At 42.4% G+C, this 26104-nt stretch overlaps 1 protein-coding gene and 1 long non-coding RNA gene across 3 annotated transcripts in view; both read right to left on the reverse strand.

The window, feature by feature from the left end:
• Ube2e1 (ubiquitin-conjugating enzyme E2E 1) overlaps positions 1-26104 on the reverse strand; it is a 49279-nt gene that overhangs the window by 1706 nt on the left and 21469 nt on the right. For both annotated transcript variants that reach the window (XM_011244759.2, NM_009455.3), the window contains exon 4: positions 705-837. In XM_011244759.2, coding sequence (XP_011243061.1) covers positions 705-837 — 133 coding nt within the window. The remainder of the gene's footprint in view (positions 1-704; positions 838-26104) is intronic.
• Gm41098 lies at positions 13247-24762 on the reverse strand. The gene is made up of 2 exons (XR_874229.3): positions 19560-24762; positions 13247-19521 (listed from the first exon to the last, which is right to left on the reverse strand). It is a non-coding gene; the product is annotated as a predicted gene, 41098 (long non-coding RNA).

Consider the following 26104-nt stretch of genomic DNA (forward strand, 5'->3'; position numbering starts at 1 on the left):
GGCAGTTGTCAAGCAGCATTCATGTAGGAGGCATTATGACATTTCAGGTAGACGCTGTTGAAGTGAGGCCACACTCAATTCTCCATCTCATTTTACAGCAGTACCCACTGCCAGATACTTCTTTACATTTTTTCTTTTCTTTTTTTTTTTTTTGTTGGTTTTTTTTTTTTTTCATTTTTTCTTTTCTTGATCAGGCTAGTCTGGTACCATATATCCCAAAGTAGCTGCAAATTTTTGATCCCTCTGCCTGCTTCTGTTTCCAGATATGTGCTACTAGTAACATCTGGCTTAATTTTAATGTTCTAAATATGACTATGTCTTAAGTTTGGATTGTTAGTTGTTTGCTGACCTCTTGTGTTAGCTGGAAGTAATACACTGCTTCGGAGTGTGCGTAAAATCTAACAAGCTAGACAATAACTAGCACAGTTTTAAGCATTTACATCTAGAAATGCCTATTGCCTACTGAGGAGCCAACCCAACCAACAGTCATCACATTCACTTAAAACTGGCAAACAATACACAGAAGGAAGCTGAGCTCTTCTGCCACACAGATCTAGACTGTACCGCAGTACACACAGCTGTTACTAACATGCTTTAACAGGACAGCAGCACACAAATGGAAGACTCTAGCTTTTGTGATTACAATGAAAACTTGATCTCTCTCAAGGAACAGTTAATGTCAGGAGACACTGGAGACTCCTTACCTTTGGAGGCTTGAAAGGATACTCTGGTGTAAAAGTAATGTCAAGGAAGAATACTCCACCTTCATACACAGACCCTGGAGGACCCAGAATGGTTGATCTCCACTCATAGATGTTGTCACCCTTGGGACCAGCACTGTGAAATAATACAGGAGCAGATAAAGACATGGTGACATTGCATCAGAAAAGGGAAAAAAACCCTCCCCTTATCCTTTTGGTTTAATGTCTGGGTTCTCTTCATAAAGAATATGGTAGTGAGCCAGGACAGAAGAACACCAGACCCATTCTAAACACTCTAGCTGCAGCTAGACATGAACTTTCTTCAACTCTCAAGCGTAAGGTAAACATCAATTAAAGATTCGTTTCTTAGAATATAAGCCGCTGACTATTATGATTCAAAGAAACTCAGGGCAAATCTCAGTACCTGTGGCTTCTCCAAACACTTCTCACCCAGGCCAGGGTGAGACCTGGGGACAGGGCTTCTGCTTCCCTTCCCCCACCTTCTCTTCATTGTACTGCTCAGCTATTTTGACTATGGCTCTCTTGGTCCACACCGCAATCTTGAGCTCTTGTTTCACTCTTGGTCAGCTTGCCCCACCCCCCTTTTCTTGTCCTCCCCATCCCCATGCCCAATAACTCCATTCAGTCTGTTAGCTTGGCTCAGTCTGGACTCTCCCAATGTCTCTGCCTGTTCTCCCCTTTATCTACAATAAAATCTAACCATACCTAGGAGTGATCATGTCCTCATTTTTCATTCAGTGACAAGTTTTCTCATTGCTGCATCATTTCTGGTAAATAACAAGAATTTTTGCCCTAACTAAAGTACTTGGCAGAGTTTTAAACTCCACACTGACATAAAGACATACAACATTTGACTTCCAGCCAGCCTACACACACACACACACACACACACACACACACACACACACACACACTTGCTTTAGCTAGAAGATCTTCTGGCCCTCTGAGACAGAGTAGCTCAAACTGTCTTCAAAGTCACTCAGCCCTCACAAATGCTGGGTCATGGGTAATTCCAAGTTGGTGCCTATACTTCCTACCTTATAAAAATTAGTGAGTGAGAGAGGCGAATGTCAATGATGTAATCAGTTTTCACTTCAGTGTTAAACTAAACACGAACTTTCATTAGCCATTAACCAAACCCCATTCTTGTTAAATACAATATACTTGGTTGTACCCTTACTCGGCTATACCATCCTTCTAAAATATTGCATTGGCTTCCAGAGTGCTCTGTATTCAAGTACCTTAGCAACAGCAGTAAAACTTGCACTCCGATTCTAAGACCTATAGAGTAGTAATACTCTTTGTAGTAGTAATTTCTTACTACTAAGGTAGGGTACAGGGAAAGACTAAAAAATGATTTATTTCTATTTGTGTATCCCCCCCGCCCCCACACTGCCTGCTCTTACAAGTCAGAGGGCATGAGATCCCTGGAGCTGGAGTGACATGTGGTTGTGTGCTGCTTGACACAGATACTGGAAACTGACTGGATCCTCTGGAAGAGAATCAGGTGCTCTTAACTGCTGAGTGATCTCTCCAGCCTCCAACAAGATCTTAACCAGCTCTCTCCTAGGAATATACTATGATCCCCCTAGTAAAAAGTTACCTTTGCTTCTTCGTTTACTGAGAACAGAATGGGTTCTCAATTATCAAAAGTTAGCCTGTTTGTGTCCCTTGCTTCCAGTGGGATGGTCACTAGGAGGTTGGGCCTTTGGGGACAGTCAGGTCAAGAAAGTAGAAGTCATTATGTATAAGCTTAGTGTCCTAAATAAGACCTCACCACCAGAACATTTGCTTCTTACCTGCCGAGGATTAGTGCAACAAGACAGCTGTCTGGAAACTAAGAAATGGTTCCTCACTGCACTAAAACTGCTAGCACTTAAGTCTTGGATATCTTGTCCCGAAGTGACAGAGGAGAGCTAAGGCCTTTAAAGTTCAATCAACACTATTCTACCAAACTGCCACAGAAAACTCTTCATTGTCAGGCTGGCAAGATGGTTTAGCAGGTAAAGGCATATGCTGCCAAACCTGATGACCCGAGTTCAATCCACAGAACCCTCATGGTGGACAGAACCAACTTTCCATACACATGTGGACCAGGCTGTCCTTGAATCTGAGATCCATTTACCTCTACCTCCAGAGTGCTGGGATTGAAAAAAAATAAAGGACCGTGAAAGCTGAGCTAGAAGCAGACAAGTAGACATCAGCAGGAAGTGAGAGTAGAGAAAAGGGTTCTGATGTCCATGTGAGCTAACAATGTTTTAAAACAGAGCCCAAGATTTTCTGGCACTCATGATTTGACTGCTACTCCATAAAAGGCACCCCTTGGGAGCAAGAGGGTTAAGACTGCCAACTGGCCACAGAGGCTAACATCAAACCTTCACCTGCATTGAAGTCACTTCTGGATTGTTACACATGGGAAGGCGGGTACTGCTAGTACCTGGTAGGTAGAGGTCAGCACTAAGCACCCTGAAGTACACTCTACAAAGCACAAAACAATTACTTCAGCTGCAGATCCCGGCAGTGCTGAGGCCAGGAAGCCCTGCCTTGGAGAGCATGGCTCAAGGTCAAGCTTAGAAAGGAAAGAGTTGTAGTTTTGTTACAATAATAGCTATCATTGTTTTACTGCTCTGTGCCTGCTTTAGAAAAAGAAATGCATATGGCTATTATTACTGTTGGATTTGTGCTATTAGTGTGGTCCCTAAGTAAGCAACATTACCACCCCTTGGGATTTTATTAGAAATGCACACACTTACTTTCTAACTAGATCCCTAAATGATTCCTAAATACACTCAAGTTTAAAGGTCAGCTATAGAGGACAGTAACTGGCAATACAAATTATCTTTTCCTAGGGTTTGGCTTTTAATTATCATTTTATTGTAGCTTTCCCCACTCTTACTATAACTCTGCAGTGAGATCAATCCTGGAAGTACTTAGTTCTGTTAGAGTCAAAATCCAGTCCACAACTGTCTATATTCCCTGACAACATTATTCAAAAATCCCTTTCTTTTACTTTCCCCACCCACCTTGAGACAGTTCCCTGGCTGTCTTGGAACTTGCTAGATCAGGATCACTTCAAACTCACCTGGCTCTGCATGCTGGAACTAAATGCCTGACCCAGTACAGCAGGTCCCACAATTCATTTCTTATCCTGTCTTTTTTTGCTATAGGGTAGATCCTTTCTTCCAACACTGCCCTCTCCATAAGACCTACGCACTCAGCATACCTAGGACTTTTACGGTGTGGTGGACTAAGGGGAGAGGCATGTTTTAGTGAGCATCTGTGTAAAAGTCTGTACAGGAAGAGGAGATGAAAATGCTGGGTACAAGGTCACCAACCCTTGGAAAGAACGTGTGGACCAAAGACAAACCTAAGCAGGTTGTACAAGACCTGGCTCCCACACCACACGTCACTGGTGTCCAGGAAATCTAGACATCTTTACTGGAACAAAGTGGGCCCAAGGAGTTGTAACTTCCTCACTAAAGGGAAGGAGACTGGCTTCAGTACCCAGTCAAGAATGGCATCCCTACAAATTCCTAATTCTTATTACACCAACACTCCACTCTCCAATAGGGAGTGTCTAACAAGAAGTAAGAAAATTTCAAATGGGTCCAAATCCTGGGGCTCTCACATTTTCTTCATGGTAGCTAAGCAAAAACTCTACATCAGAGTCCCATTTCAGCCTTCTCTAGGGAATTCAAACAAACTTTATTATTATTTTTATGTGTATAGGTGTTGTCCCTGCATATATGTCTGTGCACCACATACATTCAGTGCCTGCAGAGATCAGAAGAGGGCATCAGATCCTTGAAAACTGGTGTTAAAAATACTGGCAAGTTGTCATGTGGGACTGGGAATTGAACCTAAGTTCTCTGGAAGAGCAGCCCTGGCTCAGCTCTCCAGCTCATCCAAGAAATTAAAAACATATTTTATGTTTAACAGGCTGACCTTGGACTCCTTCCTGCCGCCACCTTCTAAGTTCACAAGGAATTTTTAATGTAACTTTTTATAAAGCAGAAGGCTGACTGGTCACCTAGAGACACTGTAGAATCTTGAGATTTTGCAATCTATTGCAAGTTAGGAAGAAAACAAATCTATCTGGGCAGTTACACAGGTATGATGGCAGTCATCTGGCTACAAATCTGTCTTACGTTGTCTCTGGAGAGTGATAATTTCCTCCCACTACCATACTAGTGTTTAACAATACTTTATCTAAAGGTCAAAATATGCACCACTGTTTAGGATTATATGGCAGTATTCCTATCTGGTGAAACAATGACATCACTTTTTCTATTCTTATCTGACTAGTTCTTCAACTGATATACTCTAGTAATACATAGAAATGACAATATAATGAACCGGGACATTTACATTCAATACTTTAATAAAGACATGATTTAATCATATTGTGTGTGTGTGTGTGTGTGTGTGTGTTGGTCAGAAGACAACCTTCAGTTCTTTCTCTCCTTCCAACAAGTGGATTTCAGGAATAGAGGTCAGGCTGCGAGGCTTGGAAACAAGAACCATTACCAGGCAAGTCGTTTCACTGGTCTCATCAGATTTTAAAAATAAAACTGATATAAGCTATATGCTTTTATTTCTGGTCTGGCAGTGCAGTGGTGTTCTGTACAATTAGAACTGTAAGACCATATCCTTAGAAAACTAACAGAACTACTTAGGACAGAAGTTCATCTACAGTATTGTGGATTAAGTGGGTGGCAGTTGGGGGAGTGCAGGTCTTACTCATGTTTCCTGTTTTGAGAGGGAAATGATGTAGTGCAATATTGTCTGGACCCTTGGGTCCTCCTGCATCAGCCCCCCAGTGTTAGGGTTGCAGGTGTGTGGCACCACACCCAGTTTTATTCAGACATGTTCAGTGTACATATGCAGTAGATGCTGTGTCCTTTATGGTGTCCACCGTTAGTGACAGGCTGGCTACCCAGCAAGGTCTGGGATCACTCTGTCTCTGATTCCCAACACAGGGGTTGAAGGAATACATGGGAGTGTGGGGATTTGAAGTTAGGACCCTCTGCTTTCATAGCAAGAGCTCTTACTAAGCCCTAAGTCTCCCTAAAACTCATTCAAACTTTCTGACCACAAAACCAATCGAATCTTTTGGCAGTGCTGGGCCCTAAAGGGGCCACATGGAAAGCTTTGAAAGAATACTAAAATTCTCACAAAGGAATTTACCAATTTACAAAGTTCTGTGGGCCGATTCACAAACACTTTATTCTTTCCCACTGCCTGCGCAGCTTCATGCTGCAACTGCTGCCAATCTCAGAATGCAAGTAGGGGCTGATCCAGGGGCTGGGAACTTTGGGACCTTGTTACAATAATGTTTTGGTCACTTACTGTTGACATGAAACTGGTTTTTATTGCTTGGTAAGATTTTTATTAGTAGTACTAACATTTTTAAGTGTTTTTTTTGTAGTCCCCTGTTGCTCTAAAAAGAATGTCATTTAATAAACGTCCTGCTTATGGGATTTCAGAATTCTTGCATACTTTCCAGTTGAGCCTGGAACTTCCTTGCCTTCCCCTCCAACCTGCACAGCATCCTCCTTGGAGGACATGAAGATCCAGTCCATGGAATATACCCTCAACCCAGGACTCATGAGGATTTCTTCAGAGAACAGACATTCTTTCAGAGAAAGCTGGCTTTTATGGACAGGGAGAGAAAGGCCAAGTGGAGCTCCTACCAGCCCCTTCAAGTACCCATAAACTCAAGGTTTCTCAGGGATGCAAAGTGCCATTTGCTGATCTGCTGGTACTTCCAGGGCTTTTCCAGCGGCTGCAGCTGTGCTGGGGAGGGCTGAACAGATGAGACCCCAGCTGTGCCCTATTATGCTAGACATTAAAGCAACTTGCAGATATGGAAAATAGCGCTGTTCCTCTAAGGTTTTTAATTTAGGAAAATTCATTTAGAATGCTGTTTATATTGTTAGTTTAAAATTATATTTTTAATGTTTGTTTTAATTTAGAATAGACCAAAACTCCATAAATATTAGCCATACAGTCACATTACTGGGTCTAATGGAATGGTCTAAAAGTTGAATGGGATTTTTGTTTTGGTGGTTCTAGCAACTGAACCCTGGGACTTGGTCATTCTACCATGATGCCACCACACAGCCTCAGCTTCTAAGAATGGTTTCTTTGGCTTGAGACATGATATTGCTGTACAGCTCAGGCTGGCCTGGAACTCCAGTATAGTTACGTGCCATCAAGTCTAGCTCTTGTCAGCCTATAACCAAAACACCAGAGAACTCATTAAGTAAATAATTTTAAACCTTAGTGAAATTAACTAAAATAAGTGGGTATCAAACATACTGGTGACAATGGTAATTCCAGCACTCAAAATATAGGCAGGTATGATAGTCTATTTTAAATTTAGGTCAGTCTGATCTTAAAAACCAAAGACCCAGGATAAAGCTCAGAGGTAGAGCATTCTACCAAGCATTTCCAAGGTTCTGTGTTCAGACCCCAGCATAGTGGCACACAGGTTTAATGTCAGCACTTAGGAGGCAGAGGCAATCAGATCTCCATGAGTCTGAGCCCAAATTGTTCTACATAGCAAGTTCCAAGCCAGCTAGGAAGAGGCAACAACAGATACTAGAACCTAGAAAAAAATGTACCTGGTTAGTTTCACAGTTTGGGGTGTGGGAGAAGCCATTTTAACCCATGACAGAGACTGTACTCCGCCTAGGCAACAGCTATCACTGTCCTAGAGCTGTGGTGCCCAAATCAAATTGGTCGTTCAAAGGAGCCCTCTTAACAACTCATTCTTTAAAAATGCTCCAACTGCTTTTTAATACAGCTGGTGAAATTTATATATAAGTCTATGAAGTATGACTTCCCAACCAAATTGAGTCCTTTTGTTTCTTTCTCTAAAAAGAAAAATATAGGCTGGAGAGATGGCTTAGTGCCTAGTAGCACTTGCAGCTTGTGCAAAGGACCCAGGCGCCATTCCCTTCATCTACACAGAGTCCAGCATCAGGGGCTTCCATGCACAAATACCCATACATAAATACAAATAATGAATATGCTAAAGGGGATATTATGTCATCTGCTACATGGGCAATGCCTTTTTTATGTGCCTTGTACACTCAACACCTCCTACAGAAGGCTGATTCATTGGAGAAGTCACCCAGACGATGGGAACCACATAGATAGCATACATGTGCCAGTTGTAGCTATCTTCTTCCTATCCCAGAAATAGGAGTAGAAAAGTGCACGAAGAATTTAGCCAGCCCCTAACTGTTACCAGAGCCCAAGCGAACCCTGTACTAGCCAGACTCTGAGTCTAAGAAAAGTTACAATAATCAGTGGGTGTTCAGATGTTTTGTTATTTAACAATAAATAGCTGGTTAGCTCCTTTGACCAAAATGGGTTTGCCACTGATGTTAAACCTACACAGAATGACAATAAAAACAAAGTATAGGGGAAAGTGGTGGAGTGAAAGTGTCATAGTCAGTAAACAGTTGTCAGCTAAACAACCTGGGAACTGTAAACTCAGTTGAGGAATTACCGAAACTGCAGCCAAGTCTGTGTGACATTTTATTGATTGCTATTAGATGCAGAAGGGCCCAGCCACTGTGAGTGGTACACTCCTGGGCTGGTTGGCCTGATCTGTATGAAAGGGGGAACTGAAAAAGCCAGTAGACAGTGTTCCTCCACGATTTCTGCTTCAAGCTCTTGCCTTGGCTTTCCTTAAGGATGGACTGTAACTTATAAACCGAAATAAAACTCCCCAACCCCAAGTTGCTACTGGCCAGGGGTTTTATCATGGCAACAGAAACCAAACTAAGAAGGATAAAAAAAAAATTGCAGTCAACAACATTAACAACTTAAGTATTAAAACTTAGTAACAATAGAAACCATGCATAGGCACTGCTCAAGACGGGAGACTTACTAGCTAATAAATCCTCAATCTTAACTAGTCATATAGAAATGTAAATTAAGCCAGGCATGGTGGCATATGCCTTTGATCCCAGCACTCAGGAGGCAGAGGCAGGAGGATTTCTGAGTTCGAGGCCAGCCTGTTCTACAAAGTGAGTTCCAGGACAGCCAGGGCTATACAGAAAAACCTTGTCTCACAACAAAACAAAACAAAACAAAACAAAACAAAAAGAAATGTAAATTAACAACATAGTAACCTTTTCTGTATTCGAAAGGCATTTTTAAAAATAGACTAGTAAAGACAAGTACTTTACTGACCATCTCCCTAAACTAAATTATGGCTAGGAGACAAGCACATAGTAGTATAAAAATGTGGCTTGTAAATGAGATGAGGTAAGCACCGTAAACAGGAAGAATACACATAACAATGTATTAATTTAAGAAAACAAAACCAAACAATTTCCATAGCAGTACACAAACAACCTCATCTTTAGGAGCACACAATGCAGCCAAACTTTCAATAATGGCTATACTTGGGGGACAAGAGGAAGGGTGTTGCCCAGGAATGCATTATTAACTTAGAGCAGTGGCCATGCACTCCTTCTAGAACATAGTTTTACACTGAAAATTAAACAAGAGGTGAAGAGATAGGATCCAATCATCTACTAATAAAGTGGTGGAAAAAAAAGCAAACATTCTGGGTTCCTCTAGGTAAGTGAGCTCTGGCTGAAGAGCAGTGTTAAGGCTCCTCATGTCAGAGGGCTACTCACACCACTTAAACTGTTCTATCTTGTTCCAGAGTAGACAGTGTGGATCTGAGGTAAGACACACTCACTCCTGTTTCTTAGGCCCAAATAAGTTTTCAGTGGTGACTCACTGACTTATCCCAGACAGATTTCAGACTTGGGGGGATTTACAAATCAATCAATCAGGGTGTGTGTGTGTGTGTGTGTGTGCGCGCGCGCGCGTTTCATTCAGGAACCTAGAACATTGGGGCAGGTAGCAAGAAGTGCCACTGACACAACCAAGGTAGATTTGAATAAGATTAACTGGGTTCTTCTCCAGTATGACATCATGGGTAAGACTAAAGTAATCCATAGGATGTGTAGGGTATGTGGGACCATGTTACCAGTCAGTCATAAAACTGGTAAGGTTGAATAAGCTCAAACTCCGGGCATCTCAGAACTGAGAACGGCAGGTGTGGAGCTATTCCCTATCTGCCCCTGTACCTGCTCTGGAACATGTAAGCTGCTCTGGACATTCCACTGAGAGGACCATGGGCAATCAGGCACATAAAGTAACACCTGGAGTTATTTTCCATGCTAATGAGGTATCTAGATAGTCTTAAGCCTGCAGCCAATGAGTTTCCTTTTGGGTATTCCTTCTCCCAAGAGACATTTAATTCCTGGTTCACTCTGAATAAAGTATATGCATTCATATCCACCATCAAATAAACCAGCATGAACAAGCAAGGTTCATCTCAGCTGTTTCATTAAGGAACCCCTTGGGGAAGGCCTTCAGCTAAAGAGCAGCATCTAAGCTTCCTGAGAAAGGCTTTCTCCTCTCCAGCCCCCCAACCCCTCCCCCCCCCCCCCCCAGTATTCTTGGGCCCTTGTTCCTCTCTCTGCCTGGCACACAGATGCCCCCAGTGGAAAGGTCGGCCTCAAACCTCCATCCCCACCCCAGTTCCTGACTTCCATAGTATACCACAACACCTGGGTGCCCAAGGAGGAGACCAGGAATGCACTGGCTAGTTTTGTGTCAACTTGACACAGCTGGAGTTATCACAGAGAAAGGAGCTTCAGTTGAGGAAATGCCTCTATGAGATCCAGCTGTAAGGCATTATCTCAATTAGTGATTAAGGGGGAAAGGCCCCTTGCGGGTGGGACCATCTCTGGGCTGGTAGTCTTGGTTCTATAAGAGAGAAGGCTGAGCAAGCCAGGGGAAGCAAGCCAGTAAAGAACATCCCTCCATGCCCTCTGCATCAGCTCCTGCTTCCTGACTTGCTTGAGTTCCAGTCCTGACTTCCTTGGTGATCAACAGCAGTGTGGAAGTGTAAGCCGAATAAACCCTTTCCTTCCTAACTTGCTTCTTGGTCATGATGTTTGTGCAGGAATAGAAACCCTGACTAAGACAAATTGGTACCAGTATAGTGGGGTATTCCTGTGACAACCTGACCATGTTTTGGGGAGGACTGTAGAAGGACTTTGGAACTTTGGGCTTGAAGATCCATTCATTGTTAAGAGCTCTGTCAGATGTTGTGTAGGAGCCTGGAAGATAATGTTGAGAACAGAGAAGATGGAGGTCTGGCTTGTGAAATTTCAGAGGGAAAATTAAAGACTCTTTTCAGGGCCATTGCTGTTTTGATTGGGAAGATTCTGTGGTTCTGGTTAGCTGGGGCTGAAGAATCAGCTGTGATTAACAAGATACCAGAACTACTAAAGCAAAAAAATTTGCATTACTGGGACTATTGATGCTGGTTAGCTGGAGCTAAGAAATTAGCAACGATTAAGAAGAGACCAGCATCGTTGAGGTGACATCTTCTGGGAAGTGTTTTCTGAAAGCACAAAGAGGCTATGTTCCAGAGACAGCCAAGGTTGTACTCCTGCTGCAGCGGGACTTGGTGATGTGTAAGGGTCACCCAGGTGGTACTGGTTTTAAAGGCATGAAGGGGTCACGAAGAGCAGCTGAGGCTCGGCATTGTGAGAGGCCATGGAAGGCCATTGGTGGAGGTGCAGCCTCAGTTGCAATTGACTGCCCAGGACTGAAGGGGTCATGCAGTGTTTTGGAAATGCCAGTACCATGAGATGACCACCAGGAGCAGCAGCAGCAGCGGAGGTCAGGCATCTGGAGCCTAGAGGACGATGCGTGTGCTACAAAGGGCATGGCTGGAGAAGTGACCCAAGCCCTTGGAGGAGCCCAGAAGAACATGAGTTGGATCCGAGACATTGGATGGTTGGAGATTGATTTTTGCTTTTGATTGTGACTGTGCCCTGATATTTTCCCTCTTGAAGGAAGAAACTATTTTAGTGGAGCCCACAGTTAAGAGACTTTTAATTGTAAAAAGACTTGGATTTTTAAAAGAGATGGATATTTTAAAGAGATTGAAAATTTAAGAATATGTAAAGACTGTGGGATGTTTAAAGTTATTTAGAATAAGGGTTGAGGCTTAATAGTGATGTGTTTGTGTGTCAAGTTGACAAGGGGTCAACTGTTTGGCTAGTTTTGTGTAAACTTGACACAGCTGGAGTTATCACAGAGAAAGCTTCAGTTGAGGAAATGCCTCCATGAGATACAACTGTAAGGCATTTTTTTCAATTAGTGATCAAAGGGGAAAGGCCCCTTGTGGGTGGGACCATCTTTGGGCTGGTAGTCTTGGTTCTATAAGAGAGCAGGCTGAGCAAGCCAGGGGAAGCAAGCCAGTAAAGAACATCCCTCCATGGCCTCTGCATCAGCTCCTGCTTCCTGACCTGTTTGAGTTCTAGTCCTGACTTCCTTGGTGATAAACAGCAGTATGGAATCATAAGCTGAATAAACCTTTTCCTCCCCAACTTGCTTCTTGGTCATGATGTTTGTGCAGGAATAGAAACCCTGACTAAGACAAGGAACTATTATGGACTCCGTTTCTGATTTTTTCCCCAGCAAAGATGCAGTATGACAAGCATGTTTATAACTGCTCTCATTTTCATTTTAAATGCTTTTAAATATTACATTTAATTCTCTCTGTATATGTGGAAATCAAAGAATAACTTGTAGATGTTGGCTCTCTCCTGCCACTATGTGGGTCCTAGTCACTAAGAATGGCTGCAAGCACCTCTGCCCAGTGGTCCCTAAAACCTGACCATGGTTAAAATGGTTCCAAAGTCTCTTGTGGCTCAGTAGTCACATTAAACAGAAGACAAAAACAGCCATTTTAAAAACAAGGAAAAGTAAAAATTCCTCCCTACATTTACATCAAGAATTCTACCTCTCAGTTCACATGCTATTTCTTTGTTTCTTCCTAGTCCACTGTTAGGGAGCTGACTCAAATGCTACAACTCAAATGCTACAAAAAGGCAAATCAAAGGCAAGCTTACTCCAAATCAGCTTAAAACAGCAGCAGCAGCAACAACTCTTGGAATCAACTCTTAACAACAGCAATAGCAGGGATCTAAAAGCCAGAGAGGAGACCATCTACCAAAAGAGAGTGCCTCTTCTTTGTTCAGATGCCCAAACCCCAAATGAGCCAAATTGTTAATTGATGCTCAATTAATTACTAATTTAAAACAAAGTCAGAATAGTATCCTAATATTTTTAGAAAAATAGACAATTTTCACGAATGTATTTTCTTAACTTTGAATTCTTTTGACATCTACCACACTCTACACATCAAGAAATGTAACATTACAGTCATATAAAAAACAAGGACATCAACCTATGGATGTTTCTGGACCATAGAAAGGGCCCCTGCTCACCCAGAGGCCATGCCTGCTGCCAGAACGCCAGAAAAGTGACCAGCCCAATTGTCATCAGCAACTGATGGGAGCAGATGCAGAGACCTACAGCCAAACACTAGGAAGAACCACAAAGAAGAGGAAGAGGAAGTACAGTAGGAGCTGGAGGGGCCAAGGACACCAAAAGAACATGGCCCACTGAATCAACTAAGCAGGGCTCATAGGGGCTCAGAGATAGAAGCAACAACCACAGAGCCTGTATAGGTCTGAGCCAGGTCCTCTGCATATATGTTCTTGTGGGATTCCCAACAGTGGGAGTGGGGGTGTCTCAGACTCTTTCGCCTGATTTTCAAACCCCCTTTCTCCTATTGGCTTGCCTCCTTCAGTCCAAATATGAGGATTTGTGTCTAGTCTTATTGTAACTTGCTATGCCAAACTTGGTTTAGATCCCTGGGATTCCCGTTCTTTTCTAAAGAGTGGTAGATCTGAAGGAAATGAGAAATGGAGGGGGAGCACTGGAAGGAGTGGAGGTAGGGAGGCTGGAGTCAAGGTATACTGTATGAGAGAAGAACATGAATACACGCTGTATACGCACCCCCCCCCCAAAGCTGGGGTATATACAGCACAGTAGTGAATGGCCAGCGTGAGTGAGGAACTGGTTTCTACCTCTACATACACCCATGTATGTGTTAAGGGTTGAATTATGACTCTCAAAAAATTTGTGAGTTGAAGTCCTAAATCTCAGTAACTTGTCTTGTAACTTTATTTGCAAACAGCATCATTGCAGATGTAATTGATTAGAATGAAATTCTTCTAGACAAGGTAGGCCCTCAATTCATAAAGTAATATTCTCATAAAAGGTAAAAGGGAACTTAAGATTATAGGAACACATAGGCACACACACACACTCACAGAGGGAGAGGGAGAGGGAGAGAGAGAGGCAGAAAGGCAGAGCTCTAGTTGATAGTACTAGAAGCCAGGCTGAGATGAGTAAGGAGAGACTAACGATCCTCAGAAGGAACTATCCCTGCAGGTTGGAGCAGAACACAGGATGTGGAGGCCACAATGTCTCTAAAGGTTAGCTACAACTTATGTGGAATGAAATCAGAAGGACACAAGTGTTGGGTATACAGGATATGAGAGTCCTGGTCCAAGTCTGGAGTTTGAGAATATATTTGGGCATTGGTGAGGGTACTGGGGATGAAAAGTCAAACTTCTGGGTGAGATCCTGGCCCAAGATATGCAGGACCTTGCTAAGTAGAAAAGATGTATGCTGTGCACAAAGGGCCTTCTTACCTTCTTATTGAATTTGGCTTTCAAATCCTGGATTGTCTCAACCATTTCTTTTCTAGCCTTGTTTTTGTTTTCCTGGCCATTGCTCAGGCATTTATTCTAAATTCATTATTTGTATTTATAGTGAAACTTGGGCATGTGTACTCCTTTTGTTAGTTCCTCATCAGAAATGGCCTGCTGTCAAAGGACACAAGACATGGAAGGCAAGTTGGGTCTGAAGACTGGATAGGGTACGGGTGGCATGAAGTTAGGTGGACACAGCAGGCTTGGCTGCTGCACAGGATGTGCATCCTGCTTCAAGCCTAGACAGAGGTTAGTGGTAGTGTAGACAGGGCTGATGAACGATCTTGGATATACCTAGGGACTGATGAGGGTGTGTGGAGGGGAGGCTGCATATTGCTGGAAGATGTATGAGTTGGGACTGTGACTGATGGAACTGGTTGGGACTGTGACTGATGGAACTGGTTGGGACAGATGTGAGGAGCCAAGGCTCCCTTGCTAGGGATGAGAGCAAGCAAGGCCTCTCAGAAGAGATGACTAGTGCTAGCGATACAGGAAGTAGGACTTATGTTACTAGGGCAGGAGGCCAAGGGCGAAAGGAGCTGCTGGTGTGGGTTAGAGATCCTCTCTGCAGAAAGATGTCCTATGGAAAAGGAGAAGGTACAGATGGTAGTATATATCACTGGTGCTATTTAAGTATAGAGCCAAAATATATTTAAAAACTAAGAACCTGTAGAATTATACAGAGTAAAATCTATGGTGTGTGTATAAGAAACATGAAGGTAGAAGCATCTTACTGGCCCCTGAAAACTACTACTGGTTCTGTCACCCAGTTTTTTGTTATTGTTGTTCTTAAAGTTATGTTTCTAGGCAGTCAGGTGGTCGGTCATTTGGGCTTAGCAGTCCTAGCTTTCTGCCTACAGTGATAGTCTCTCCCACACCCAGCAAGAGACAATGGTTACCTACCTGATTTTGGGGCTTACCCCTAATATTGCTCATCATGTGTGCTTTTCCCACTCTGCTTAAGCACTTTCATACTAGGATTAACCATAGGATATTTTGTGATCTACTACATGGTGTTACAAAAATGTCTTAAATACAAATGAATTGAGGGCTAGAGAGATGACTCAGTTAGTAAAGCACTTGTCTTGCAAGCATGAGAACTGGAGTTCAGATCCCTCGTTCCCATGCAAGGCTAGGCCCTGTAAGTCCAACATAAGAGGTAGAGACAGGAATCCCAAGTCAAGCTAGTAAGCTACACTAGCTCAATCCAAGAGATTCGAGAGAAAGAAAGTCTGTCTTGATATACAAAGTAGATACTGACCTGGGAAGAGAGATAGACACATATATATGCACCTGCATACACACACACATAGACAGATAGATAGATAAGACAGACACAGACACAGCAATTAAATTTATTTTATTTATAGAAATGCAGTAGTTGAAAATAAACTTGCTGCACAGAGAACTTTGTGTGGAGGAGAGGAACTTCTATAATAAAGTGACTGTCTGAAAGTGAAGACTCCCACCTTCATAAAGAATCAGAAGCCCTTGACAACTAATGGTTCAAATATTATGGGTGCATTGCAAAGAAAACAAGAAATAAGCACTATTCCAAAAGTCCCATCTCAAAGCTCAAAGAAGGATACAATGGTCTCAGGTGCAACCTAAGAGTAAGGCCACTCCCCTCTGTTCCATTCCAACCCGTAGCTGGATACTGAGATGTCTGGCAGCCATTGGGATGACCTAGACTGAACTATGAGGTGGTCCTTGCCTGAGGATACAATATGACACACTGCTGTAGCAGCACCTGGGAAGATAATGCCAGTACTTTTTTGTTCTCTCCTCCTCCATGCAAGCTGAATCCACAAAGAACTATTTACTGCAAAGAAGTGTCATCTTGCATCTGTCTTGGCTTCAATGGCCTACAGAGATAGAGGCAGGATGAGAGACTGATGAGTGTGGAAATGCCCTGTAAAAGTCAGGGCTGGGCTTGCATCTCCCTGCTTCTTACCAACAACTCTCAGGCTTCCGTGACCCCATCCTGCTGTCTATCTATTACACAGCTATTTATTAAGCTGAGCATTAACCCAAAGCTAGGTACTACAGCACCTCCTGGAGGCCCTAATGTGAAACACAGGTGTGGAACATTTTACAGGTGCTCAGGTTGACATTTACTTCCGTAAATGACAGCCATTTAATATCTAATACTAAAAGATTACAAAGCAAGATCCTGACTAATAAAAATGTCTTATTCTATGACTTTCCCATTTTATTTTGAGATAAGGTCTTACTATGTATACATGGCTGGCCTAGAACTTGCTACTTATATTTAGACTAGGTGGAACTTGAATTAGAGATCCACTGGTCTGCCTCCTGAGTGCTAAGAGCAAAGGCATATGTCACCAAGCTTAACTCTGAATGTTCAATTTTACATGAAGCATATTTTCAGAGAACTAATGGCTTAGGTAGCTAAGTATTCCATCTAAGTTCATATAAAAGGCCTAAAAGCAAAGAAAAATAATAATAAAGGTTTGATAGAAAGAAGACAGTTACTCACAGCTCAAGGTGAAAAGTAGCCTTTAAGATACATAGTAGGGTTAAGGAACCCAAATGCATGCCTGAACAAACCAAAATTAAAGAGCAAAGGGATATAAAAATGAAGCATGTGAGGAATTTTTTTCTTCCTTAAAGGGAACAGATAAAATAAAAGATGGTATAGTGAATATTCCTCTGATCTCCACCAGCATTGCAGTAAGGGCTTTTAAAAAGACACATGTGCTGGGCAGGAAAAGAAGAGCTAGGAAGGCTAGGAAGTTAGAAAGCAGATAATGGCAAAGGGTTGACAAGAAACAAGTTAGGCTCAAGTGCATCAGTCAACACAGTCTCCTGAGGAAGTGTGGTGCCTCTGGAGGCTGCAGTGCTACAAGAGAATGTTTGGTTCAAGGGAGAACTGGCTCCAAGTGCCAAGGGGAAGTCACGAGAACCTCTGTGACAGGTAGAGTTCTAAGAAGGGCTGTTTCAACTTCCTTATAGCCGAAACCACACCACAGACCAGGTTGTGCTTAACTTACACAAGGCTCTGTCTTTACAGTCAGACAGCAGAGTCACCTGCTAACCTTGCTGTGATACAAACTCCCCACAGAGGCCAGAGAATTACAAGTGGCTACTATAAGCACGGAGCCTCAGTCTTAGAGTTGCAAGGAACCAGATTGGGCCAGAGACTGTTTAAGCCTGGAAGGGATTTTAAAGAGGACACATGACAGCCAGTTTTGGACTGCAGGCTTAAGAGACCCTGAGCAGGAGACTGAGCCAAACCGGCCCAAGTTACTAAATGTGCACATTGTTGTGAATTGCTACATTTGCAGTAAGCTGTTAAGTAGCAACAGAAATTTCACTTAACTGGTTGTATCTTCTAGAGATGGGGGAAAAAACAATAGGAAAGACTCAATACCAAGGTCATTAATATGGATGAGGAGAGAGGTGCTGTGGACAATAAGACCCTCAGTTTTCTTCCTCTACTCAGCTCCCAGATGGACGCCCAGCTCTCAATACAGGTATTACATCTGCATTAGACAACCAAGGAGTACAGTGCCTCTATAAAATATAATTCAATGACCAAAACTAGAGGGCAGCCAGCAACAGGAAACCAAAATTGTAGAGAAAAGGAAATTTCAAGACAAAAATATTTTTTTCCTTCTGGAAATTAAAAGTAAAAGCACAGATTTCAAAACCTCCAGGGAAAGTCAGCTGAGATCTAAAACATTAAAATGCAAAAAGAAGGTTCAAGAAACAAACAAACAACAGGAAAAATGTTCCATAAAGGATAAACAGAGGGAGGTGTGGATATCAGAAACTGATAAGAAAATCCTTTAAACTGGATGTGGTGCTGCATTCCTGCAATAGCAGGCAAAGTTCTGCAAGTTGAAAGACAGCCTGAGTTATAAACTGAGAGACAGAGAAGCCGTTCTCAAACAAAACAAAACAAAACACTTCTCACAGGTAACAAACAACATGCCAGGAAGACAGCTCAGAAAATGAAGTGCTTCCCGTGTGCAGCCTGGGATTCAGATGGCCAGCATTCATGAAGCCAGACTGACAGTGTACACAAGTAGTCCCAGCATGGTGGGCTGAGACAGGCGACTTTCCAGGGCATGTTGGCCTATTAACCAACATCACACGATTTGGGCTCAGCCCATCTCAGTCAGTAAGGGTGGAGAGTGACTGCAGGAGCCACCTGACATGGACACCATGCCCTTACACACACCCTACAGATTCATGCAGATTAGCTTGTGGCTTATAAAGAGAAAATTAATTTTAAGGAACAGAATTACTTCAAAAGAGTTTATTTGGCCCCTTGGTTGGGCTGTTCTTTAAAGAGCCAGGGCTCACAAGTCTAAGACATGAGCAGGAGACTGAGGTAAGACATACTTGTTGGATGGCCACTAAACTGCAGTTTCTCTCCTACATACCTCTCCTAGTACAGTTAACTAAATGCACCATCCACAGTTGCCACTTTGAAATTCTGTTAGTGGGTGTTCATGCTGACAATGACCACTCGAGTGAGGACTACCAGGCAAGACACTGCTAAAGTGATAAAATTAGAGCACTCAGACTCTCTTGGCAAGACATCTGTCAGGAGGGGTGGCTGCCAGTCCTGGAGCAGCAGCAGCTGCAGCACTAGTCCCCAGTCCCCAGAAACCTGAACAGGGGACAGAATGTTCATCTCCAGCCAGCCAGATCTGCCGCTCTGAGCACAAGCTGCTTCTGTCTCTGGGCTCCATCACAATGACACCAGCTAAAACCAGCCTTCACTCTAAGGCAAAACGGCATCCACAGACATGGTTCTGCAGGCGAGTTCAGTGGCCTTTCCACACAAGACTGCAAGGCCCGGAGTAGCAAGTATAAAGTACATTCTCATGTGTTTACTGTAGTACAACAAGCTTGCGGTTTACAAATTACCCACTTAGACTTTAGGATCTGGTGAGTTCTGTGCTAGACAAAATAGAAGTTTGACTGCTGGGTAGACAAATTAGGCCAAATCATGCAAGGCCTTTAAAGAGCCAGGAAGATTTTTAGATAAAGCAAAGTCACAGCAGGTTCTTTAAAATACCACTCTGGAAAGAATTTTACCCCCTTTTGCATCCAAGAATCAGAGGGAGCCTTAAGGTAACCTTAACCTACCCACAGCCACTTAGCTAAGGTAAGTAACCTTAACCTACCCACAGCCACTTAGCTAAGGTAAGTAACCTTAACCTACCCACAGCCACTTAGCTACTATTAACTGGTAAAGGCCAAACCCAGCTCTCTCTATCCCAAACCTTCTCTATAAACGACCTCCTATTGCTATAGGTAAAAGCTTCAACTAGGCTAGTGTTTGGAGTGAGGAGCCTGGTAATCATTTAACACCTATGGTATGATTCAAACACTCAAAAAAGTGGTGAGACACTGGAGCCTGCTCATGGAGAAACAGTAAGAGGCTCTAGTAACCAGAAATGCAAATGCAAGGTTATGCTTCACGATGCGTAACTGAACGTGAGGTTATAGTAAACACACAATGACTGGGACCTAACTCAAATCCAAACATATAATGTATCCAAGGTAATTTCACTGAAGCCTTGCCTGGAGCAGAGCACATGATGTGTGCGCTTTGCACTGTGCATGCAGACAGGCACACATGCCAAGTAAAACTGTCTCACACACCTTAGCTGGAACTGAGACGACTGCATGGTATGAGCTAGTTTCTTTTCTTTTCTTTTTTTGATTGATTGATTGATTTTATGTAAGTACACTGATTGATTGATTGATTGATTGATTGATGTTATGTAAGTACACTGTAGCTGCCTTCAGACACTCCAGAAGAGGGCGCCAGATCTCGTTACAGATGGTTGTGAGCCACCATGTGGTTGCTGGGAATTGAACTCAGGACCTTCGGAAGAGCCGTCAGTGCTCTTAACCGCTGAGCCATCTCTCCAGCCATGAGCTAGTTTCTTATACACAAAAAGTTCTGTGCTGTAAGAGAAACAATACTTTTTTGTTTTTGTTTTTCGAGACAGGGTTTCTCTGTATAGCCCTGGCTATCCTGGAACCCAGAAATCCGCCTGCCTCTTCCTCCCTAGTGCTGGGATTAAAGGCGTGTGCCACTACACCCAGCTTGAAACAATCCTTTTTTTTTTAATTAATTTATTTATTGTATACAGTGTTGCTGTCTTCAGACACACCAGAAGAGGGCGTCAGATCCCATTACAGATGGTTGTGAGCCACCATATGGTTGCTGGGATTTGAACTCAGGACCTTCAGAAGAGCAGTTGGCGCTCTTAACCACTGAGCCATCTCGACAGCCCCGAAACAATACTTTTAATTAGGAAAAAAAGCTTTCAGTATTTTCCCACCATTCCTTGGCATATTATCAAATTAGTACATCTCTGAATTATACTGTGGTATCTATAATTTTTGAGTTTTAATATTTATTAATTCTCCAAGAATTTCATAGTGTATCTTCACCCCATTCCAAGATTCACTCAAGATCTTCCCTATGCCAACTTTCTGTGTTGTCTTTTTTGCAATGTTTGATTTTAAAAGCTGTTGAGTTGCTAACCTGAGTTTCATAAAAAAATAAATAAAATTAATAAAATAAGATAAAATGTCAGAAAACGCTTTAAATTTACCATTTATTCTCAATCCACATTTAATTTTATACCTATTTGAACACCTATATATGTACCCCATGGTTCTATTTTTAAAAATAGAGAAAGGGATTGGATAAGTGAGAATGTTTAGAGTCCTGCTTTAGAGGATTGGTCAAAGGGAAGTGGTGTGACTGTGAGCTCAAGGCCGGATGTGGACATTTCATAGAAAGCACTCTTTATACATGCATGCACAGGCCGGCATGCCAGCTCAGCACTGGGAAAGCTTCTTTGTAGAGGAAAGTAGAGAGAAGGAAGGGCAAGTGAGCCCTAGTGGCTGCAGCTTTGAATCAACTATTTAGTTGATAAGAATAAAATCGGGGCCTTTAATGCCACTCAAAAGACAGAGGCAGGCAGACTGCTCTGAGTTCCAGGCCAGTCTGGGCTAGATGAAGACCCTGACCCTAAAATGTACTAAATATATAAAAATAAACAAGAGAAGGAAGAGGCAAGAAGACCAGATATCCTGCCACTGAGCAAATCTGAGGCCAGCCCTGGCTGCATGAGACCATGTCCAAAAACAAAGCAAAGTAAAGCAGTCTACTCTTCCACAAATTTTAACTGATACAATGTGTGTGTGTGTGTGTGTGTGCACTATGTACATTGTGTACCACTTACATGCCTAGTACCTGTATATACAATGTGAATTTATTCATCCATCTATCTGTCTACCCATCTGCTCATCCATCCATCTATCCACTCATCTGCCTACCCATCCATCGTCTGCTGGTGTTCTGTCTGCATGCAACCTTCACGCCCAGTGCCTGTGGAGGTCAGAGGAAGGCATCGGATCCTCTATGGATAACAAAGAGATTGAAGTGAAATCCAGTATTTATGAAAGATCATTTCTGACAAGATTTTCAAGGGTAACTTCTGTTATTTCAGAGATTGTTTTTTGAGATAAAAATGAGAACTGTTTTTCAACCTAACTTTCACAGACCAGTTATTTCAAGTCTACACTGAGATCTGTGTGGACACACATGCAAATGTTACCGGAGGTTGTTGAGCTTCCTGAGATGGGTGCTGGGAACTGAACTCAGGGCCTCTACAAGAACATAAGCATCATCTCTCCTGAAGGAACTTGTCATCTTAATCAATATGCTAAATGAGTGACTGAAATTCTTTTATACTGGATGGAAATACTTAATAACCTATCATTTAACAGATAGAAGGGAAAGCAGACCAGTGAAAGAACTTGGCAGAAACAGCTTATGGCATGCTCCTGTCACCTGTCCCTAGGGACAGAGTTAAGGGCCAGTAGAGAAAGAAACATGTCCTACTCCAATCACACTATCTGCTGTGTGCCCAGAAGAAGCCCTCACAATTCTGTAGATTCAAGTGTTCTCATTTGTAAAATGAGCAATAAAACTAGATCTAGGCCCCCTTTCATTCTTAGAACTTCTGAAAAATCTGGCATCTTTTGTAAAAAGAATTAGTTTTTCATCAAAACATTATGTAAGTTTATACAGAACAGTTAGGGGTGTTTTATTTATTTATTTATTTTTCCACATAATCTCCATTCCTTCACTAGACTGAGGCTCCAACATGGCCAGGCCCTAATCTTTCCTGCTCTATATTTCTAACACAGAAGTCTATGTGTGGATGCATCTTAGTGAAAGTTTGTGAACAGTAAGGGAAATGAGAACAAGTCTCTATAGCACTGACTGCTTAATTGACTAAAATCCAGCGGTACACATGCAATTTATTTACTGATTATTAGTTGTAGATACCCCCACTTTACTTACAAAGCCAAAATGTAAGAATCTATTCCCAAGCCTCCTTGTTACAACTTGTCTTTCCAACTTGCATCAATGTGTCTTATTCCAAAAGCCCTACTTTAAAACAAAAACAAAAACAAACAAACAAACAAAAACCCCAGCCACTTGTGTAGGAAGAAGGGGAAGAGAAGGAAGATTTCACAGGGGGAAGGAGGAAGAAAAAAGGAATGGGAAAGGAGAGAGGATCTTGGAGGAAAAGAGAAGATAGACCATCCTTCTTAAAAGCTATCTTCTCCTAAACCTTACCTGCTTTACAACTAGACCGCAGACTCAGCAGCTCAAGGGTTATTAGAAACAGCTAAAACCTCGGAATAGCTGTTAGCTCTCTCCAGTTTTCCTAATGCCTTTACACACTGGGCTACTGTTTTGAAATAATGTTTGTTTGTTGTTGTTTTGTTTCTTGTTTTTTGAGACAGGGTTTCTCTGTGTAGGCCTGGCTGTCACTTTGTAGACCAGGCTGGCCTCGAACTCAGAAATCCACCCGCTTCTGCCTCCCGAGTGCTGGGATTAAAGGCATGTGCCGGCGAAAATTATGTTTTTATTTCAATGTTTATTCATATAGATTAACTAGAAAAACATGCCAAAATTTAATGTCAGCAATTCACAAAAGTTCTCCAAACAATAACCTATAGACTGGTGCAGCGACATCTTGTAGCTTGAGGCTTTCCTTTGTCTTTTGTCTGAGGCAAGCTCTTTACTTAGTCAGGCTGGACTAGCCCCTTCCTGTCCTCCAGCCTCTGCCTCCTGAGAGGCTATCACACATGCCCTGGGGTGTAACTCAGAGGTACAAGCACATGATCAGCTTGCATAGGATCCTAGGCTCCGTATTACACTTTGAAAGAAAAATCCAGTAAAGGATAAAACAAACTTTAAGAGATAAAACAAAATAGAAATCTCTAAAATTAAATGTTTTAAAATAACTTAGAATACTTGATGGGCAGGTGCCACTACTCCCAGACTAAAAACATTTCATTTACTTACTTTGCATGTATGTACCTGTGCACCTGAGTAAGCCACTAACTTGCAGGAGCTGGCTCTATCATTCCAACACTTGATTTCTAGGAACTGAACTTAGGAAAGAGGTCTTTGCGGCAAGCTCACTTCCTACTGAGGTATCTTTTCTGGCGTATGCCTTGGCTCTTAACCCTAGCTTCTCAGTTTTGTTTTGGTGCAGATGGGTGAGCTTCTGACATGACTCTAGTGGGGAGGGGGTCCTCAACCTGTTTTTATTAATGCATTCTGTACTACTGATAGCAGCCCAGGCTGAGGCACTGACATGAACTGGGGAGTGCCAGACCTACTTCAAGTAGGGGAGCAAAATTGCTCATTGTGTAAAACCTAAAATAAAGTGTCAACTCATTATCTTATTCTCTATATTCTTTTCCTCAGTTATAAAGGAACTGAAACTATAATTTTTAAATTTATTTAATTTATTTTTCTATTTCGGGGAATATCACCAAGCCCTAAAACAAATGCAGTGTTAAACTCACTTTAATTTTAAAAATAAACCTGTAACTTTGAGGTGTTCTCAGAACTCTCAGGAGATGAAGTCACACAAGTGTTTACTCCAGCATGGCTGCATCCTAAGCTGCCTGCCCTGGCCCAGTGGCCCTCACCTCCCCAGTGCGGCAGTCCTTTAGTACACATGTCCAAGTTCCACATGTCATGGTGATCCCCAACCAGAACACTATTTTGTTGTTACCTCATAACTGAAATTTTGCTACTGTTATTAATCATAATGTAAATATCTCATATGCATGATATACAACCCCCAAAAGGGGCCATGGCCCACAGGTTGAGAACTGCTGAACTAGATCCTGGCTGGGTTTCATGTATTTGCAAAGACACACTGGCTAGCACCTAGACAGCTAGGACATTATACCTGATAGAGTTAAAGAAAAACTTCCCAAGTTACTATTTCTTTTCTAAAAATACATTTGTAATAAAAAAAAATACCAAAATTGTAAGAAAATATTATCCTTTTTTTGTTGTTGTTTTGTTTTGTTTTTCGAGATAGGGTTTCTCTGTATAGCCCTGGCTGTCCTGGAACTCACTTTGTAGACCAGGCTGGCCTCGAACTCAGAAATCTGTCTGCCTCTGCCGCCCTGGCTGTCCTGGAACTCTGTAGACCAGGATGGCCTCGAACTCAGAAATCCACCTGCTTCTGCCTCCCAAGCGCTGGGTTAAAGGTGTGTGCCACCACACCCGGCAAGTTCTTTCCATTCTTAATGGAAAGAGCCAGAGCCACATGGCTGACTAGAACATGACCCCTTGGTACTATTACATTGTCACTGGCTTTCTGTTTTCCAAATCCTTCACTGCCTAAGCTTGGCTATCCTGGGTCTTGCTCTGGAGATTGACCTTGAACGCAGAGATCAGCATGCCAGTCTCCGGAGATTAAAGGTGTGTACCACCATGCCTGAATCTAAATTTAGCTGGGTAGGATCTTGCCCCAAGGTCCCACTCCCTTAATTTGTTATCTCCTAGAACATAGGATTTTGCTCCATTTCACTTCCTGGTACTCCTTTAATACTTGAACCATATATTTTATATTTTTTCCTTTCTAAGCTTGCTATGCTTGTTCAAACTTCTCTTCATAAGACTTAATCAGAGAACAAAGTCTCTGCTGGGCCTTTTTGAAACTTCCTTTGTCAGTGCAATTAATCTGAGTCTTTTCACCTTAGTCTCAGGCAGACTTTTCAGACAAAGGCAAAAAGTAGCCACATTCTTCACCAAAATACCACAAAAACAGTCTTTATGCCACATTCTGAAATTCTTCTCCTTTGAAATCTCTTGGGCCAGGTCAACACAGTTCTAGCTGCATGTACTAATAACTATGTTAACTATGTAAGCCTGCCTGTAACCCACCACTAGGGAGACAGAGGCGGGAAGAAATGTGGTCTTCTCTCCATAGCAAGTTCCAGGCAAGGCAGGCTTACATAGTTAACTGCAGCATTCAGGAGATACAGATAGAACTGTGAGTTCAAAGCCAGGCTATATAGTGAGCTCCAAGCCAGCCAAGATGATACCTGTCTAAAGACAGAAAACCACTGTGAAACTAAACATACATTAGAGAACACCAGAGGGATATGGCCACTCTGATGAAAACCCTTGAGTGGCTCTTAAACTTTACATACATGCATGAGTTCTATGTATGCGCAAAACAGAACACAGCAACTCCAAGTGAGGTTTACAACTGAGAACCACAAACAGACAGCACAATGCACAGTACATGGTAAGGCATGAATTTCTGAAGGACAGAGACCAAATTTGTAAGCATCCCCACATAGGAGGCCAGG

The sequence above is a fragment of the Mus musculus genome, chromosome 14 (assembly GCF_000001635.26).
Source record: "Mus musculus strain C57BL/6J chromosome 14, GRCm38.p6 C57BL/6J".
Taxonomy (NCBI): Eukaryota; Metazoa; Chordata; class Mammalia; order Rodentia; family Muridae; genus Mus; species Mus musculus.